Source organism: Ipomoea triloba, chromosome 4, assembly GCF_003576645.1.
Source record: "Ipomoea triloba cultivar NCNSP0323 chromosome 4, ASM357664v1".
NCBI lineage: Eukaryota > Viridiplantae > Streptophyta > Magnoliopsida > Solanales > Convolvulaceae > Ipomoea > Ipomoea triloba.
The window spans coordinates 9663584-9683389 of NC_044919.1; the positions used below are offsets into that span (position 1 = coordinate 9663584).

Below are 19806 nucleotides of genomic sequence, written 5' to 3' on the forward strand. Positions count from 1 at the left end.
AAAAAAAAACCTGGAATTGAAGTAGAATCCTCAGCATTTATACAGCCTTGATCATTGCTTGTTGAGCCAACAACTAAATCTGCATTCACTACAAATATAAAAAAATAAAACAGAGTATAAGTGTGAATCTATAGTTCTAAATGTGTGAATCTACAACTACGTATCTGTGAATGTATAGTTGTATAAGTGTGAATCTAAAACTCAAATACATGGTTACATAATCAATCTAACCATAAATCCTAAATTCGAAAAAAACAAACATAAATCTATACAATTCATCAAACATGAATCCAAACTTAAAACCTGCAATCGAAGATGAGCCATCAACGTGTAAACTTAGTTGATCTACTGCCTCTGCCATCACTGCAAAACAGAGTATCAGGAAACAGTGTGAATCTATAGTTCATAATGTGTGAATCTATCACTATGTAGCTGTGAATGTAGAGTTGTATAAGTGTGAATCTAAAACTCAAATACATGATTACACAATCAATCTAACCACAAATCCTAAATTCGAAAAAAACCTGCAATCGAAGATGAGCCATCAACGTGTAAACATGAATCTACTGCCTCTGCCATCATTGAAGAAGAATTGCAAAGAAGAATTACGATGGTGAATGAGAGAACTGCAATGATGAATCAAACAAAGGCGATGAATCGTTTTGCGAGAATTGTTTTGCGATGATGTTGCGGCGATGATGAATTGATTTGCGATGATGTTGCGGCGATGATGAATTGATTTGCGAAATCGCCTTCCTTCCTCTGCTCTGTTTCTCCCGCTGGTAGTCGACAACCGCCTAACGGCGTTAATTAACAAATTTTTTTTTTTTTTAAAAACGCCATAAAACAACGTCGTTTTTGACCCAGGTGCACCTTGCAATGTGCACCTGGGTCCACGGCATAATTTGCGTAATATGTTCATTGCAGGTACATACGGAATAATATGCAGTTAACATATTATGTGCATTTAGTTAACATATTACGTGACTTCAATTTATTTACAATCAGATAATTTATTAACTGAAAGAAAACAATATGTTAACTGTAAATACATAATTTTTGGACCTGGATCCATAATGCAAGGTGGACCCTGGTCCATAGTATAATAATAGTTGCGCCATATCCCAATTGTTTTACCATGGACCAACTAGGGTCCACCTTGCAACAATTAGATTATATGTATATATGCAATTAACATGTTACATTCCTTCAGTTAATAAATTATGTACCTACTACTACAGTTAATATATTATGTATATGAAGCTAACAAATTAGGTGCATAATTTGTTAACTGAAGGTGTATAATAGGTTAACTAGACACATAATTTGATTATGGCTTTGAACCAGAATCTGCAATGCAAGGTGGATTACCTCTCTTGAGAAAACGAGTTGTGAATATTGGATGATGATGACCTCTCTTGAGAAAATGAATTTTAGAATTCTTGAATGGTCTCACAATCTATTCTTCTATTTGGCATTTAATCTCCCTAAAATTGTTGAGTGCTCTAATAATTTTTGTTTAATGTGTATGATTGCACTATCTGATTTTATGTCACTTGTGGTGAATTGCATATATACTTTTGAGAACTCATCTCGTGTTGCAATAAATTTTAAAATTTTATGACCCATTTATTTTAAATTATGGCATAAGTTATTGGGTCAATTGGACAAATATAATGAGTCAGATTTGTACTAATATGTCAAACAATAGCCTTCCTTGTCCACATGAGTATTTTATGAAGCATGTGTGTGGAGAAATTTCTAAGTTATCTATTTTATTTTGGGGACATCCAATTTGATACGGAGTATATTATTGCTTTGAATCCAAATCTGACTCACTACATATCATAACTATTTCCCATACACCTAGCTAGTACGTTGTTCAAAATCAAACATTTCCTCATCTTCGTTTCATGATGCAAGTTATTGAACAAAACTATATATATATATATATATATATATATGGAGCTAAAAAAGCAAATTTTCTTGCCAAAAGAGATACTGTCACAAATATATTTTGTCCTCTAAGCATCTTTAATCCTGGCCTATTGGTTGGCAAAACAAAATGATGATAAAGAAATCTATTGAAGTCAACAGAAATATCAATAAGTTAAGTGAATGCAATAGAAAGATCATATAAGTTTAAAAAAAAAAACAATTTAAAAACTTACATAATTCACAGCCGAAAATGCCTATTCAACAAAAAATCAACTATAAACACATAACCACAAGTTATGAGTAATTAGAAAAATAATATGAATTAAGCGTAAGCAAAAAAATTCAATTAGCTTACCAGCTAGCCGGATGAAGCAATGCTAACACATATCAAATCTTTGCACTTTTTGCAAAGTGTTCGGCATAAAAATGTGGCATTAACTGCTTTGCAAATCAGCCATGGCCAGCAATTTTGTCAGTTTTTGGTGTAGGAATTGACATATAAGCTCTAGTTTCGTACTCTCAAAATCTAGAGTTGGACAACCCACATGAACTGCTCAAACTAAATTAATGAATGGAAATTACAATTGGTTGTTGTAGACTATCCTTTCTTGCTTTCACATTAACCCTAGTTACTTTACTCCCTAAGCTAGTTCCTCTTAGCACGGACTAGGTCCGCAACAACACGAAGTACCGTCGGGTTGCCAAGCCTTCGGCAATTCCAGGATAACAGACTCATAATCCTAGGCAGGCTTACACGGCAAGTCCTACCTCTGATCCCTTTTTTGGCACCACCTCCTCAGAGTCCATCACAGTAGCGTCTACCATCCGTCTCCGTTTCTGCTCACTAACAACCATTGTCGGAACCAAAACATTACAATCATCACTATATGGAATCAATGTAGTGGTATCAGTAGCCATAAACAAAGTCTCTTTTCCCTTATCTCCAGTTTCTAAAACAGCAGCACTCGCAACTGCTTCCATAGCCTGAGACTTCCAACTTTCTCGGTAAGCGTTGGCCTCCAGTGCTACCCACCTCTGACCAGATGAAGGAGTAGAACATCTAGAGCCCGCTCGCATCCATGCCCCAAAGGGATTCTCCACTTTCCGGTCTTGCACATGAGTAACTTTCGGGCAATACCTATCACCGTGGCCAATCACCCCACACAAGAAGCAAAAAGTTGGTAATCGTTTGTAACGAAAATCAATGAACAACGATGTGTCATCTTCAAAGGTTCCGATATATCAATAACCACACCAACTCTATAAAACAATCACATAGACCCATCCCAATTCTTCTCGTCCGTGTGCATCAGAGTACCCAAAAACGAACCTATCGCAGACACCACCATCTCAGATCGGTAAGGAATGTATTTGTACCGAGAACTCTGCCTGTTGAAGCGCAACCAGTTCTGGATCAACCCCTGGCTGCAGCCTCTGCATAACCCATAGACATTGCTCAAACGTCCAAGGGCCATCAGCAAGAACACAGTTGTAAAAACGAACCAAGAATCTATGAGGCTGCAATTGACGAATGGTGACGCCAAAAGTCGGTCTCTAGTAAGAAAGCAAAACGGATCGGTTTTTCCGTAACAATCCGACCACCACATAGTAAAACCCATCCCCATCAGTTTGATCAACTCGAAGATTCAGTACTTGCATGGAGATATCATCATCATCAACATCTGCTAACGTTAAGTTTGCACACCTGTGTGCAATGCCCGACGTCGACATCGGAGGAACAAGACACAACCACCTGCCCACCAGCAACAAGAACGGGAAACCCTAGAAAACTAGCGAGGGAGGCGAGAGGAAAACCCTATTAAAATACATTGGTATCACTTTTAAATGAGTCGTTATACCGTGGACTATGGGTCATGATTGATACTGCAGTTGTGTTGAACTGATAGTGCAGTTGTGTTGAAAGGATACTGCAGTTGTGTTGAAAGGAACTGCAGTTGCGCGAAACAGAGGCCGTGTCATCCATCTGGAACTGCAGTTGTGTTGAACGGATACTACTGCAGTTATGCTGAAAAGATACTGGAGTTGTGTTGAACGGTTGTGTTGAACGGATACTGCAGTTGTGTTGAACGGATGAACGACCTCTGTTACGTGCAACTGCAGTTTCCTTTCAACACAAATGCAGTATCTTTTCAACACAACTGTAGTATACGTTAAACACAACTGCAGTATCAGCTATGATCATGGTCTACAATGCATTGTGGACCATGGTCCACGATATAATTTGCGCTTTTAAATAAAGAAAAACCCTAGTAACAATATATATATATATATATATATATATATATATATATATATATAACTGTTTTAATTTTTAAAATTTATATGAATGTATCCTAAATGATGTGCTTGACAATTCAGTGCCTTATGCACGGACTGAAATTTGAAAACATATATTTAATAAAAACTTAGAACTAATAAGAATAAGAATAATAATTATAACAATTCTAATAATAATAATTTTAAGAATAACAATCAGAACAATAATTTTTTCCGGGGTATATAATAATAATAATTTATTATTTGAAAATTATGCTGATTTGATATGATAAAATTATGAACATAAATATTTGTAATTAGAATATAAATTGATATTTAAGGTAGTTAATTACTAAAAATAATAAACTATATTTTTTGAATAATAAATTATATTAAAAGAGTTGAATACAAAGTATTTAAAATTTCACCGGTGCGATACACGGTATTAATTCGATCAATTATATAAGAATATACTCTAAGAGTATTAAGCGATAATATACAATATTAACTAAATATATGAATATGTAAATTCATTATTTTTTGACAAATAATAAATTTAGTATAAAACATGTACAAAAAGCTACATAATTAAACTTATATATTGTGAATTTGGGATGCACAAATAGAACATATTATAAAATTCATGTAATATTATGATAATTTTAATACAAAAAATCAATAATAAATTCAAACTACTCTAACATAATATGAAGAATTAAATTCTATTATAAATTTCAAATTTAAACTTTTAAAATTTGTTCCAAAAATAATTTTTGAGTACTACTGACTCTAATAGAGTGTAGTATTTGTTTAATATACTTTTAAAAAAATTGTTTAAAATAAACACACATTATTACAAAACAGTTATTTTCACAAATCTAAATTAGATGTAAAATAATAATCTTTAGACAAATTTTTTAAAGATAAAAAGACAATTAAAAAAACAAATTTTTACAAATATTATATGTTAAGGCCAACTTATAAATTTTGAGAAAGAAATAACCAGATATAATATTTAGATACGTCATATTGCAATAACACGCGCTGTTATGATATTAAAACGCAACCCAATACAAACTATGACATAAACGTGATCTAGTTTCTAATCCCAGATAACTCAAACCCAACAACTCATCTTATAAATGCTACAACTCACTCGTTTGGAACATTGAGTACCCATTCTTCCGCAACTCCACCTCCACCTCTTCCTTCAAAGATAACCCGAGAAAGAACCCGGAAATTTCCACAGATACTGTGATTGTCTCAAACCCATTGCGACATAACTTTCTTCAAGTTCGTCATTGAAAAATATAAATAATTATATGAATTCTTAAACTTTGATAATTTACAAAGAATATAATAATCTACTAAAATATATCAAACTTAAAGTAATAGTAAAAGATACAATTACACATAGTAAAGAAGAATATAAATTGGATCATACGATATATATAATGAGCCAACGGCCCAAAAGTTAATAAGGCGGTCCCAACTCCGAAGCAAATAAAACTTGACCCAACAATAGCAAATCCACATATTTCTTTGTTCCAACCAACATTTCTTTGTAAAATCGTAGGTTACTGTCGCGATCTCTACTATATTTCAATGGTGGTATTGTTGGTCTTCGCTGCTATTATTTAGTCATAAAAATCGTATTCAACAAAACACCTAATTAAACATCAATATACAAATGTTGTTTAGTAAAACGTAAAATAACAAATTGTAGGCTTAAATATGAGTTTTTAAATTTTTTAAAATTATTTAAATGCATAATATAGAATGAACGAATACGTTTAAGTATAATATTTAGCATAATTCTAAATAGATAATAGTCCATCTCTGCCTTTCTGCCTCTCCGTGATTCCGTCTTCGACTCTCCATGAACGTCACTCTATCACTCAAGTGACACAGCACAATGTTTTACTCCATATCATAATATGTCAAATATTCACCTTTTTATTTTCATTTTATTACTTTTGTAGAAGAGCATGAGGAGAGATCCTCTCGTGCGATGCACGGATTAAAATTTAAAATGATTAAATTATGATATATTATTAAAAACTATTAATGTTATTAAATTTTATATAAAAAAAAGAAATATGAGCATTTTATTCAATTTTAAACTTTTGTTATTTAATAATTACGTTCATTTGCTATGAAAAATGATGAATTCAAATATTTTTAATTAAAATATAAGTTAATGTAGATGATTTTATTCAATATTTGATGTCGATGATGGCGATTACACATTTAAAAGATGTTCAAATTATATTTTAATATACGTTATCTTATCTTTAAAATTTATTTTATTTATAATTAAGTGTATTATGATAATTTTAATATGAGTAATGAACTATAAAATTTAATAAAATCAAACTATTCTAACATAATGCTAATAATTAAAGTATGCATATATTTATTTAAATTTAAACTTTTACAGATTGTTCAAAATACAATTTAAACACACATTATTACAAAACAATTATTTTTACAAATCTAAATTATATGTAAAATAATAATCTTTATCCTATTTTAAGAAAACAATTTTCTACAGAATATTACTCCATAGATGTTAAGCCCACCTATATAAGTCCTATGATGATGATTATTATTATTATTATTATTATTATTATTATTATTATAAATAAATACACACACCTCCCAGACAACCCTAGCTCTAACACCCATTCTCTGCGACTCTGCCGCCCTCACCCATCGGCCATCGCCTCTCTCTGTCCCGCAAACTCTCCGGGCGTCTTCGGCTCTCCGCCTTCTAGTTTCCGGCTCTCCACCATCGGCATCTTCATCCCTCCGCCCTCGGCTTCTCTGGCTTTCCACCATCGGCATCTTCATCCCTCCGCCCTCGGCTTCTCTGGCTTTCCACCATCGGCATCTTCAGCCCTCCGGCTCTCTGCCCTCGGCATCTTCAGCCCTCCGCCCTCGGTGTTTCCAACTCTCTGCTCTTATCATCTCTCAGTCTCGCAGCCTCTCCGGTTCCGGTTCTCCGTCCCCAGAGGGCTTTCATGTTCGAAGCCCCTCTCTCAGCATATCTGTGAGGTAACCCATCGAAAGTGCTATATCCATGTAAAGTACCTATTTCTATTCCTCCAAAATGCTTGCACGACTTTTACTGCAATTCCTCATTTTTCACTTTCCGCATTACAATTAGGGTTAGGGTTAGGGTTTCACCTTTCAATTTCCCTTCCATCTCTTTTCTCCTTTCATCTTTCGGTTCTTCTTCCTGGTTAGGAAATTCATTTTCCAATGTCAGAAATTAATATGTAAATGCTAGTGTTTCAAATGCAATACCTTATATTTGAATAATTTGTCATTTGTGTGCAGCTATACTTAACAATAAATCGCTTTTTTGGTTAGGAAATTCATTTTCCAATTTCAGAAATTAATAGGTAAATGGTAGTGTTTCAAATGCAATATCTTATATTAGAATTACTACTCTATTCTCAAATTTCGATACTCAATTTTGTGATTAACTGCCTCTATTTGGTAACTTTGTTTAATTGTAATTGTTGTCTTGTTGATGATATTCTGTTTACAAATTATACATTTTGAAAAATTACAAAGTTGCAAGGAAAAAAAGGTTTTGAAATCAGAACTATTTGAAGGTTTTGTAATTACTGAGTAAGTAACTTTAATTGTTAAGTGATTAGCTATTAATGTTTTCATCCGAACTTTAATTGTTAAGTGATTAGCTATTAATGTTTTCATCCGATAATACTTTGTTAAGTGATTAGCTATTAATGTTTTCATCCGATAATACTTATTGAACAATATTTATTTTATATTATGGTTTTATAAATTAAAATAAATAACATGTTCATTTTAGTATGCAAGTGGAATTCTAAGTACTTAGATTGCATACTTGGGCATGGTTTATGAACATATAAACTAATAAACTAATATTTCTAATAATATTAGGAAAATAAACATTCTCTAATATTTCAATACTATTTAGTCTCAAAATTATATGAATTGACTAATGTTTATACTTCACTCTAATATTTTTATGTTTTAGCATAAATACAAATGTTGACTGACTACATAATTTTGTGTTTCTTGTATGTAAATTTCTATTTGTAAAATTTAGGTTGCTGGTTGACCTTTAATTTTGCTTGGAGGAAGTCTGGTGTTTAGCGGTCTTTTGCAACTTGTGTGGAGAAAATGATACTGAAAAGTTGATTAGCTACTCCTAAGCATGGACCTGGGAACTGATGCTGCTGGTTATGAGGTTATCAAGAGGTAAACATATTTGCTATGAACTTTTTTGAACAATATGTATAAGCAGAAACTGCAGAGTAGACCTTTTGAGTTTATAGAAAGTAATATGTACATGTTATGAGAGAATATAAATTCCATCACAGACCTAATATTTTAGTCACTACACCATGATTTTTTTCTACATTCTGCAATTCAATACAGTCTCATAGAAAACTAAAATGAATTAGTACCTGACATAGATGATTTTGGCTTCCTCTTGCCTCCTATTGATGTGGTTCCTTTCAATTTTCTGCATGAATGTAAGATATAACTTGAAAATTTGAAATGGGTTTTGTGAATGTTTAACTTTGCCATCTACATTTCTATCTTATATATAAGAAATACTAAAACTGGGGTTCTTATATATACGGCATACATCTGTATTTTAGTGTTGTTATTCACCTGCATTGCATATGTATCTATGCATTGTTGAAACCTTGAAAGAAGGGTTCCTATCAGTTTTGTCTCGCCCAGTCCACTCCTTACCTCAAAACAAATGAGAAAAATTTAAATAAAAAATGTTGGATGTGCATACTATAAAATGTTTACAATTTTTCATTAAATTGAGATTTAAAATGATAATAAAGGGCAATAATGAGTTATAACCTCTTGGTTCTGATATTTTTCTCTCTGTGCAGGTTGGCTTCAATGTGAAAGTGGGATTCCACCTCAAGACATTTAGAGTATTTATAGGCTATTTCCCACCAAGATTTACATTCAAAAAGATGTAATGATTATTTTGTAGCATGCTTGCTTTTATTGGAACTTGTAAAAGTAAAAATTACATTGAAAAATGATGTTAATTAATTACCTGTATATCTTTATCTTTATCTGCTTAAAAAGCAATTAATAGCTGGCTTGGGAAAATGGTACACAGAACCTTCAAGCAATCCATTTTCAACAGTAATTTAAAAAGGAAAAAGAAATCAGAATCCTTTGGGCGGGAGAATGGGGCATTTTCATAGGCCAAATCCCCTCTCTTTATTATAATAAGAGATATTTCAAAAAGCCAAGTTTTGTTTGTACGTGGTGAAGGTCAACTTGAAAAAAACGATTCACACACACCAACTTTAAACACGATTCACACACGCAATATGCAAGCGTTCAAAACATCACGTGCATGCTTGAAGTTATGCACTTCTCCTCATATGGAACAAACGTTGCCGCTCACTTATATCTGACTGTCTTCAATATCTCAACTTGTGAGACAAATCGAATATATAATAATTACTTGTTACTTATTATAAAAATTATAATACTTATTACAAAAAATTTAATACCAAATTGAAATAAATAAAATGTTACTTATAACAGGGATATTGTAATATTTATATGTGAAATTGTGATACTAATTAGGGTAAAATGGTTGTTACTAATCATAAATATTGTAATACTTATAATTGAAATTGTGATACTTACAAAGTGTAATTCTAATCTAATATAAATATTGTAATACATATGTGAAATGTTACTTATAAAACAAATTGTACAGAGTGATACTTATTGTATAAAATTTAATACCAATTTCAATTAAAAATAAATTGTTACTTACGATAGATATTATAATACTTGTACGTAAAATGGTGATGCTATTTAAGGTAAAATTGATTGTTACTAATAATAAATATTGTAATACTTATAACTAAAATTGTAATACTTACATACCAAGTTGTCTACAACCCGACATGTCTTATGACCAATGATTAATGAAACCGTCTCACACATATTTTTGTCTATAGTAAAAGGTTTTTGGTCTATATTTATTTATATTGGTCAGTGAAATTGTATTTTTAAGTTTTTTTTTTTGAGAATGTATTTTTAAGTTTTGATAATCATAATAATTAGATATCCATTAATTGAAATACTCCTAATTGAGTTATAACTATTATTTTATCTTTAAAGAAAACTGTAGTTATTGCGGCCTACCCATTATTTAATTTAATACATGGGAAAATTGTTAATACCGTGCTCTATACGTTTTAATTACACTATTTAATACATTAAAAGAAAATTAATGCAGTGAGAGTGATACATTTGATCGAAATTGTTATCGAAATTGCAATGCCCAATTAGAATTCATATCACTACGAACATTTTACAATATAGTTGTTAACAAATTTTTTCATCACTCATTTTCTTAACTCTTAAAAATGAAAAGTTATTAAATTGTATAGACTAATATAGAATATTAATAAAGCCATAATAAATAATAAAACTAATTATTTGTTTTATATATTTATTGTGACAAAAAATACAATGCCCAAATTATTAAAATTTGACTTCTAAGATATACATGTTTAACACACATCACGCGTTATTGTCACTAATTTATAAATAACTTGAGAGTTCAATTTGATTCTTTAGACTTTGACTCAAGTGATCATATTTTTTTTTAAAAATACTACTAACTTTATTACAAACGAAAAGACCCGGAAAAAACGAATAATGCAGTATCTGTTCATAACTACTTTCTCAACCTATTGAAACAAAAGTTAATATTGACTCCACTGAGGCTCGAACCCTACTTTCTCAACCTATTGAAACAAAAGTTAATATTGACTCCACTGAGGCTCGAACCCATTACCTCTCGTACAAAGAAAAATGTTTGATGCCACTAGACCACAAGATCCTTGGCAAGTAATCATATTAATAGCATATTTTAGTTGATTGTTGGATACTAAAAGTAGTTGCTTTACTGGCTTCAAGCTCGTCATCTATCATTTTTCCCTATAGTGGGACCTCCATTGCGCTATGGCAGCTCCAGCTCTCAACCATAGGGGCTTGCCTTGCAAGTCCAAAGTGAGTATGGGGTGGATGGGTTTCTAGATTTTCTTCTACTTGTTATTATACAGCTCATCCATGATTCATATCTATAGAGATGAATGAGAAACAAAGTTAAAAAATGAGAAACAAAGTTAATCTGAGCGTTGATTTAGACAAGATCAATGGCTTAATTAACCACACAATTGTACCTGAGATCATCAATTGCATGGAACCCATTTCTATATACATATAGACCCTAGTTCCAGTGTAGTCGCACCTTAACGGTCAGTACAGACACACCAATAGTTATTCAAACATGCACAAATAGCGTTAGAAAATGCACAAATGCACCAAAAAAAAAACCATTAAATACGCATCACAACAAAACGCACCATTAGGTATGCACAAAAGCACCACACAATGTTCGGAAACACACCATTAGGTATGGAGATGTATGGCACATTTTTTGGGACTATGGTGCGTTTTGTGGCGCATTTGTGCACCTTATTGTTGTGCATCTTTCTAACACTATTGGTGCATTTTTTATATACTATTAGCGTGTCCGCACTAAACGTACGTTAGGGCGCAACCGCATTTGAGCTGATATATGTGTGTGTGTGTCCTAAATGATGTGCTTGACAATTTCAGTCTCACAAGGCAATATTTCAAAAAGCGTAGTTTTGTTTGTACATGCATGGTGAAAGACAACTTTAAGTATGATACACACAAACCAACTTTAAATGCGATATATTTCAAAAAGCCAAGTTTTGTTTGGACGTTGGTGAAGGTCAACTTGAAATACGATTCACACACACAATATGCAAGCATTCAAAAAATCACGTGCATGCTTGAAGTTATGCACTTCTCCTCATATAGAATAAACTTTGCCGCTCACTTATATGTTAGTGTGTACAACTTCTTAATTCAAGAGATGGATCGAATATAAAATAATTACTTGTTACTTAGGATAGAAATTATAATGGGTTATTACAGAAATATGCCAAAGACCTTGTGGTCTAGTGGTACTTGGTGTCTCGGTTAACACTCTACTACATTGTAACAAAGTCAGTAGTGCTCAAAAAAAAATTAATATCAAATTGAAATAAATAAAATGTTACTTATAATAAGGATATTGTAACATTTATATGTGAAATTGTGATACTACTTGGGGTAAATGATTGTTAGTAACGATAAATATTGTAATAAAATTGTAATATTTATTACTGAAATTGTGATACTTACAAAGTGTAATTTTAATCTAATTTAAATATTGTAATACTTATATGCGAAATATTACTTATAAAAAAATATTGTACAGAGTAATATTTTTTGTAGAAAATTTAATATCAATTTCATTTAAAAATAAATTGTTACTTATGATTGATATTATAATACTTATATGTAAAATAGTGATGCTATTAAGGTAAAAATTAATTGTTACTAATGATAAATATTGTAATACTTATAACCAAATTGTGATATTTACACACCAAGTTATCTACAACCCGACCCGTCTCACGACCAATGATTAATGAGATGGTCTCACACATATTTTTGTCTATAGTAAAAGGTTTTTGGTCTATATTTATTTATATTGGTCACTGAAATTGTATTTTAAGTTTTGATAATCATAATAATTAGATATTCCGTAATTAAAATATCCTAATTGAGTTATAACTATTATTGTATCCTTTAAAGAAAACTACAGTTGTTATGTCGTGGACCCAGGTCCAATACGACGCCATTTCATAACTTTTTATTTAAAAAAAAAAATTAACGACGTTAACAGCTCATCATCGCAACAGAACACAAACTCTACATTCACTTACTCCATATTCACAATTTGAAACCTCCACATTCACACATTTTAGGACTGCTAAAACTCTGTTAACTCTACTGCAGATTCACACATTCATAACTCTACATTCACAAATTATATACTAGCTCCATATTCACAATTTGAAACCTCCACATTCACACATTTCAGGGCTATATGTTTAGTAATTTAAAATATATATATATATATATATATATATATATATATATATATATATATATATATATATATATATATATATATATAGTGAAACAGCGTCGTATTGGACCCAGGTCCACCTTGGTCCACGGCATAATTTGCCGTAGTTAATGCGGCCTATCCAATATTTAATATAATACATGGGAAAATTGTAATACCGTGCTCAATACGTTTTAATTACACTATTTAATACATTCAAAAAAAAAAATTAATGCAGTGAGAGTGTTACGACAGTTACGTTATTATGAATTATTCAATTCAAGCTGGTTGGTTATTGAAATATATTTGGAAATACTATGGTAAAAATAGAACTGTAAAAATTGTCCAACCTGTCACTTAATTAGTCTTTCCATAGTTATACTACGGACCTGGTCTTAAATGGTGTATTTTTAGTAATGGAATTGTGAACTTCTTGAATATAAATTGTGTTTCTAAAATTTGAAATTTGTGAATACAATATAAGCTCATCAACAAGTTGTGAGTTTTTAAAAATTGAGAATGAAGAAGTTTGGACTTTTTTACGGACATTAAATTTGAATGATGAATGACTTATTTAAATGTATTGTTAGTTGGAACAAATTGTTATTTAAGTATCGTGTATTTCCATTTTTGTGTGCAATGGACTTATGGAGCTTTTTATTGTTTTGTAAAGCCGTGATAGAATGATTTTTAAAATACCAAACTAGTAATTTATATCAATATTAGTTTATAACATTATTTTAGTACATTTATAATATCATCAAAATTGAAGTTGGAATGATAAATAAATTTCTTTTTTACCATAATTCTTTTCTCAAATTTTAAGCGAGGTGTACGGTTTTTTAATAGAAAGTTTTGTATACGTACTCTTATTAGGACTCTATATATTTGAGCTATAAAATAAATAAAAACTGTAATCCAAGTATTACAAATGTAATTTGTATGATGATTATTGCACTTATTAATATGGGAAATGAAAACCTGGCCCCTTGCATGTTTTTTGATGGTTGACGACCATTGTCTCCCGACCTCCTCACCCTGGTCTGATAGGATTTGTGAAAAAATCATGTAATTCAGTTGCTCATTAAGTAGGAGGATCAATACCTAGAACTCGCAATACAAAGAGCCCGTTACATGCATCGAATGTGACTCTCACACGACAATCAGACTCGATTTTACATCTTGCCTATAATTTCGCTCAAGAACTAACTAGCCACTCATGTGGGCCTATTTAATTTTAAGGCTATATATACACAGATGTGTTTTAGGTGGATCTTATAATACCCCTACAAATAAAACTCTTTGGAACATGTGGCAGCCAGAAAGCCGCGTACCCAAACCTGCCCGGCATGTGAAGGAGAAAAATCGGCGGCAGAAAATGAAGGACCTTTATCGTCAGCTCGCAACTGTCGTCTCTCCTGAAAACTCTCTGGTATTAGTTGTCTTTATGTATATATATGTAGTTATGCCATTACTCAATTTCTCATTGAAGTCAATCAATTGTTAGTTTAAAGTACGCATAGTTTTCATTTCTTGTGCTATATTCATATATATATATGATGGAATTAATGAACTGGCGACTCAAAACAACCAAATCCTATAATTAAGGAATAAATGATAAAACAAAGTATGAAGCTTAAGGAGACAAAGCCTTATATTGAACAGATTTGCAAGAAGATTACAAGTGGTGTAATGAGATTACAATGTAGATGATGATGTCCTAACAACTAACAAGACAATGCATAGGAGAACATATATATCAAACTCACCCTTCCCAAAAAAAGGGTGTGCGATTACTGCCTTTGACCAAGTCCGCCCGTCTTGCCCGCTGGGCTCCGAGGCCGAGCTCGGCATTGGAGCCTTGAGGCCAACCACGGGCCTTTGGTGCACAAGGTTGTAATCGTCGGGGTCTGTCTCGGGGCCAACCTCAGAGGTTGACTAGGATTGTCTTGATCTATGTCTCATCGAGTTGGTTTGCTCCTAACACATTCTCAATATATATAGTTAGGATCATATGAGATCACTTGTTTAGGTAAGATCGTGAGATTAGATTTTGTACATACATTTAATAATTTAATGTCTAGATTGATTTAAGATGCTAAGTTGAAGTGTTGCTCCTAACACATTCTCAATATATATAGTTAGGATCATATGAGATCACTTGTTTAGGTAAGATTGTGAGATCAGATTTTGTGCATCTATTTAATAATTTAATGTCTAGATTGATTTAAGATGCTAAGTTGAAGTGTGTGCGAACGGTAATAAAATGTGTACGAACGGTAATAAAATGTGTGCGAATGGTAATTAAGTGTGTGCGGATGGTGATTAAATGTGTGCAAACGGTGATTAAATGTGTGCGAACGGTGATGTACAAGATTTGATCTCAAAATCTTTTAATAATCTAGATTGATTAAAATTCCAAGTTGAAGTGTGTGCGAACGGTGATTAAATGTGTGTGATTTGATCTCAAAATCTTTTAATAATCTAGATTGATTAAGATTCTAAGTTGAAGTGTGTGCGAACGGTGATTAAATGTGTGCGAACGAAGTGTGTGTCAATCAATCTAGACTATTAAAATATTGGATGGATGCACAAGATCTGATCTCACGATCTTACCTAAACAAGTGATCTCATTAGAACCCTACCCTATATATATATATATATATATATATATATATATATATATATGCAAGAAACCCATGGATTGGAATGTTTATCTTTAAAATTAATGATTTGTCGTGGATGTACAGCAAAAATCTCCAACCTTGGACGTGTTGGATCATGCCACTAACTGCATCAAACGACTAGAGAAAAACGTTAATGAGCTGAAAGCAAAAAAGGATACTCTTCAACTACCAGTGGTAATAACCGTGAATGAAAGTGGAAGCGGTGAACGTTTGGAGATAAATATAGTGTGTGGATCAGAGAAGAAGAAGCTGATGAAAATGGATAAAGTGATTTGGATTCTTCAAGAGGAAGGCGCTGACGTTGTGAGTGCAACCAACTCCACAGTGGGTCCCAACATCTACCATACAATTCTTTGCAAGGTGTAGTATACTATACAGAGGAAATTCAATTTATCCATAGTTGTTTAGTTAATTGAATTGCATGATTCATTTATGTCTAGTTGTTTGGTTGCCAACGTTAATTGTTTTTCTTCATCTTTGTTGGATAGGCATTTTCACCCAGAATTGGAATGGATACCATTCGAATACAAGGACGCTTGAATAACTTTATTTCTGGCTTATGACCATAACGCTAGTTGGTTGATTGGGTTGCTCGGCTGCCCTTGAATTCTCTCTACTGTCTTTCGGGATGTTGGTTTAGGTCTTCTTATTAGGGTTCTTGGGAGCTATACATTGTGTTAGTGTCTTCTTTCAATTTAGTTTTCTTAGTCTTACTCATTTGGTTTGTGTAACGCTAGCTTCTAGGAGTTTTCAATTTGGACCATTTTTTGTTGCACTACTAGATTATTCATAATCCCCGTTCCTAGACCCATGTCTAATATCGTCGGAGAGGGTAAATCACGAGTCATTCTATTAGTCACAAATCTCTACTCCTGCATGTATATATAATATAATACTCTACGCAAAAAGAGTCTTCACGCGTCAATTTTTTGAGCTTTCGGTCTCCCAATATCCTTAGCTCCATGTCTACCGTGGAAATCGAATCATACCTTGTTGTTGGCGCAAGATTTTGTTTGTTTCTACTCTTAATATTGGTATAGAGAGGTTGGGTTTTCCCCCTCTGCATTGGCTCTATTTAGCGGAGCTTAGCTCTTTTCCCCTCTATATGGCCAAGTACCTTATGACTTAATGATATAACTGTTACCATTTCAAGCATAAGGTTACATGTGTGTTGGCATAATTATGTTGGTCAGATATTACAGATATCTTAGATTATAGTCTCAATAAAACATATTTCAATTAAATTACAAATAAACTATATGTTGTGTTTTCTTAAAAAAAAAAAAAAAAAAACTATAAATTGCGTTTGATAAATTGATATCATGGCTTTCCTCCTTAGCTTACACATGATTGTATGTTCCCTTTTGGTTTTAATAAATTTGGCCGGATGTTCCAGGCCCCTCCCACTCTTCAAAGGTTATTAGGTGGGTTTTAAAAAATAATAATAATAATAATAATAAAATAAAATAATCTTAGTGTGAATATATAGAATTTGCTTCAAATTAAAGCGAAGCTTTCTTAACAACACGAGACAAATTAAATCAACTGTAAATAGAAATATTCACACTTTTGGTTCATCAACACTTCCTGATTAATTTAGTTCTTTAATTATTAAAGGAGTTATAAATTCAATCACTCAATTATTTTAAAAAATAATATAAAAAATTTGTAATTAAAATCTACATAAATATCAGGACACCACGTGTTAATTTCATTAACACCACATCAGTCTTAATCTATTCAACAGTAATATGACCTAATTGTAATATTTTATGAGTTTATTAGGAATACGAATTGGTGCCAATTACATTTTGATGTCTTGGCCTTCGAACCAAGTTCCACACTTCTTGGTTACTCTCAAATTGATTGAGCTCATCATGCATTATTCCCTCAATCAAATTTGGGTCACCTAGGGCCTCATTCATAGTCTTTGGTTTCATTTGAGATATGAAGCAAGCAAACATAGCGCCATATTGCCTTGACAACCTTGTGTGAATCCCTTCAAGCACACTTCGAACACTACAAAAAAAAACCGAATATAGCGACGGACGATTTCCGTCGCTAAACGGGTAAAATCCGTCGCTAAACTGGTTAGCGACGGAAATCGTCCGTCGCTAAAATGGGCGTAGCTAGAATTTAGATCAGGTCCAAAATTTAAGGAAATGTTAAGATTCTTTGAGGTATATATCCTCCATATTCTAAGCTTCTTCTAGAGGAATGATATATATCTGCCAATGGTGTGTAAGATCTATCATGGAAACAGGATATACTAGAACAACTAGACTTGCTAGATTTATTGGATTTACCAAAGAGCTTTGATTTATCGGAGGTACCACTTGTTTCTACTAACATTGTCATCTCCTCCTTAATCATCACCTTCCGTTGGTAGCTGATTTGGCGACCTCACATGAGATTGATCATTCAGATATAGCTACTAAGGGTGTGTTTGGTTGACGGGTTTTGTTATAAGGTAAGGGTATCAAAGTGATTGTTATTGTTTGGTTGACATATTTTTAGAATACTACTATGGGTTTGGAATATCCCATTAATTAAAAAACTCATACTCTTATTAATTGAAAAACTCATACCCTTATTAAATAAGGGTTTCATTTTTCTTCATCCTTTCTTCCCAACTATTAATAACCATTCTCATTCCACCCTACTACCAAACATCCAAAATACTTTCACCAAAACCCATTACCATTATCAAGTATTTGATACTCAAACCGATTCTAATTTTCATGTGCGAACCAAACACACCCGATCTCGTTATATGATGAAAACTTGGAGAAAATGCTGAGCTAACACAATTTTAAAACTAAATATGACCAATTTGATATTATTTTAGAATAAGGAGTTAATTAAGCACTTACGAATGGTTGATGGGACTATTTAACACTTTTGCCACAAAAGAATACAGACATATTGATAAACACTAGTCCAACATGTGTACACAACAACCATATCGTTTCAAGTCGACAAGATTGGTGCATACTTATAACAACCAACATATCAATATTTTATAATTACTCATTGCTTCATGAACTTGTTTTCTAACAAGCATCTGCATACATGTTCTTCGTATTACATCTGAAATGGCATGTAACTCATCACATTATAAGTCAAAAAATGCATTAATCTTATCGAAATTGCAATCCCCAATTAGAATTCATACAACTAGGAACATTTTATTACAATATAGTTGTTAACCAATTTTTTTATCATTCATATTCTTAACTCTTAAAAATGAAAAATTATTAAATTATTAATTCCTTTCATAAATACAATGCCCAAATTATTGATATTTGACTCCTAAGATATACATGTTTAACACGCATCACGCGTTATTGTCACTAATTTATAATTTTTTTTTAAAAATTTTTGTGACAAATATTTGTACTACTAAAAAGTGAATTGAAAGTACAAGTCCCCTTTTATTTCTATTTTCTATAGACTACATATATGACAAGGTTAATAAATTTGTTGTCTGCCCACGGATAGGATGATGATTGATGAAGATGAACAATGATGATTTTGGTCAATATAATTTGCCCAAGGAATACATCTGCAACCACTAGCTTGAAGGGACAGAAACCACTCACTCAAACCAGAAGTAGCTGCTTAATTGGTAATATATATATATATATATATATATATATATATATATATACACACACACTGTATTTTCTTTTTTACTCAACTTGTGAAGAGTGAGAGACTGACCTTGACTTGTATACAACAAAAACTGCTTACAAAAAGAAAATTATTTTTAGATTGACAAAAAAGTTTGAAATAAAAACTAAATTATAAAAAGGACTCAATTATTAGTATCATGGGGGGGGGGGGGGGGAA

At 32.1% G+C, this 19806-nt stretch overlaps 1 protein-coding gene across 1 annotated transcript; it reads left to right on the forward strand.

The window, feature by feature from the left end:
• Positions 1-14576: 14576 nt before the first annotated feature.
• Positions 14577-16320, forward strand: LOC116015760. The gene is made up of 2 exons (XM_031255933.1): positions 14577-14699; positions 16018-16320. The coding sequence occupies exons 1-2, from the start codon at positions 14577-14579 to the stop codon at positions 16318-16320; spliced, it is 426 nt and encodes a 141-aa protein (XP_031111793.1).
• The last annotated feature ends 3486 nt before the right edge of the window (positions 16321-19806 follow it).